A 2,390-nucleotide genomic window follows, 5' to 3' on the forward strand; every position below is an offset into this window, starting at 1 on the left:
AGGAAGAAATGCAACAGTTGAAAAATCAACATCTCCACAACACTCAGGTGTTAGAAGCCCGGAATCAACAGGTCGGGCGTCTGCTTCAGGAAAAGGGTAGAATCCGAGAGCGGGTCAGAGTCATCGTAGACTACATTGTTGTGAAATTCCAAGCATGTGAGGATATGACTTGCACCACTTTCTTCGCGGCAGTGATGACGTTTGTCCGACAGATAATGAGTGACTTGGAGATGTTTCAAAGGGATCTTGCATATAGGCCCGTGGCGAGACCGAATAATGTCCTGCGAGCCCCAGGAGCATTTGAAGCATTAATGTATTCGTGATTTTTTTTTACTTGAGTCTGTATTTTCTTTCTGTTAAAGTCTGTTAGTTTCTTTTGAGTCTGTTAGTTTTTGAGTCGTTACAATCAAAGTATCTTTTTGAAAATCCACAGAATGTTTTATTACTTATTTTTACACTTATACCCTAGAACTACGCTCGGTCTGATTCATGCGGGGTCATGATACGTAGGCAATCTCTATAGGATTTGACCATAACCAAAAGAAAAGAGAAATAAAATCAGAAACCGTGAGAAGGAAACAAAATAAGAAAGGGAAATGAGAGAATAAAAAAAACAAAGAGAAGTCAAACAAAGAAAGACAAGAAAAAAAGTAAAAAAGAGAGAGAGAAAAAGGGAAGTTGCACATGGAAATAAGGAAAAGCCGGGATGACATAAGCAATCGAGCAAATATATGATAGAAATGATTAATTACTTAGGTGCATTGCATTCCACAAATATGCGGTTACCAATCTGTTAAGCTCTAATCACTAACGAGTTTGTTGTTGATATTGTAGAACTAAGGCAGGTGGTTAGTTTGTTGAGCATTCTGACAACCCATCCATATAACACCAGGTCCAAAGGTGAATTGATCATGTCTAACCAAGAACTTGATGTGAGTAGAATCAATCCTTCAAGAGAGGTGGAAGAATTGGATGTTAATTCGATGAAAGAAAAGATGTATAAGTTGAAGCAGTAGATGGCCGAAATGTACCAGGCCTGGGAAAAAGGGCAACCACCACCAGCTTACCCCGCCAACCCTGCTTTCATCCCGCCATTGCCTCAAACCCAGGAACATCCTACTGTTGATTCATCTGCAGGATTTCCTATTTACCATCACTACCAAGGCACCACCTCCCAAACCCCTCAAGCTCCACTACCCAAACTACTTTCGTACCCTCCTCCACCGGCCACTCCTGTCTTCGTAGCACCACCGCCTGCTACAATTCACTGATCCTCCAGCGAGCCTTTATTCCAGGCTTATGACAACCAATATTAACCCCCTGAGCCCACTTTCAAAGCTTCGAAACCCTATTCTTACACTCCTCATTTCGATCTTCCTGTGGAAGCTGAGAAACCGTCCAAACATCCCGAATAGGAGGAGATGTTCAGGAAAGTTAAAAGCTTAGAACAGTCATTCAGGGACATGCGGGGGTTGGGAGGTCAAGTAAGTGTTGCTTACAAAGACCTATGTCTGTTTTCAGATGTGCAATTGTCGGCAGGGTTTAAGATGCCCAAGTTTGATTTGTACGATGTGCACGGTGTTCCAATAGCGCACTTGAGAGAGTTTTGTAGCAAAATAAGGGGAGCTGGAGGGAAGGATGAATTGCTAATGGCATATTTCAGTCAAAGTTTGAGTGGTTCAGCGTTGGAATCGTATACCCGGCAAGATCACAGAAGATGGTACACATGGGATGATCTAGCCCAGGCATTTACTTGTCACTTCCAGTACAATCTCGAGGTCATTCTAGATCAACTGTCCTTGACAAAACTTAAGAAAATGCACAGTGAAAGTTTCAGAGAGTATGGTTTTCGTTGGAGAGAGCAAGCAGCGAGGGTTGACCCTCCGATGAAAGAAAGTGAAATGGTGGATTATTTCCTGCAGGCCTTAGAGCCCACTTATTTCAGTCATCTGGTATTGGCTGTAGGCAAATCCTTCAACGAAGTGGTGAAAATGGGGGGCATGGTAGAAGAAGGGCTCAAGTCGAATAAAATCATGAGCTATTCGGTTATTAAGGCAAACCACTCAGGCTACTCAGGGCAGCGCGGGAGGAATAATTGGGAAAAAGAAAAGAGAGGATGTGGCGACAACTGATTCAGGAGCTTGGTTCGGACCCAGAGGCTCATCTTACCACTACAATCAGCCTTGACCCCACCACTGAACTTACCCCCACACCCAGTATAATCCACCCCAACACTATTACCTCCCACTAGAACCTTATTTTTCTGTCCACCACGCCCAAACATACAACCAACCTCCTGCCCACGCGCAATAACGTGCGCCTATTCCCCAAAATACTTATCCACCACCACGAGCCTACCAAAACCCTCCTAGATCAAGTTTCCGGCCTAA

At 43.7% G+C, this 2,390-nt stretch overlaps 1 protein-coding gene across 1 annotated transcript; it reads left to right on the forward strand.

Annotated features, from left to right (window-relative positions):
• The first annotated feature begins 1,421 nt into the window (after positions 1-1,421).
• LOC138873232 (uncharacterized) lies at positions 1,422-2,132 on the forward strand. Its single transcript, XM_070151679.1, has one exon. The coding sequence runs from the start codon at positions 1,422-1,424 to the stop codon at positions 2,130-2,132; it is 711 nt and encodes a 236-aa protein (XP_070007780.1).
• The last annotated feature ends 258 nt before the right edge of the window (positions 2,133-2,390 follow it).

The sequence above is a fragment of the Nicotiana sylvestris genome, chromosome 7, assembly GCF_000393655.2.
Source record: "Nicotiana sylvestris chromosome 7, ASM39365v2, whole genome shotgun sequence".
Lineage (NCBI taxonomy): Eukaryota > Viridiplantae > Streptophyta > Magnoliopsida > Solanales > Solanaceae > Nicotiana > Nicotiana sylvestris.

What these genes read in the sequence shown, in the direction of transcription:
- LOC138873232 (XM_070151679.1), top strand. Translation starts at nt 1,422, where the DNA reads ATGTTCAGGAAAGTTAAAAGCTTAGAACAGTCATTCAGGGACATGCGG.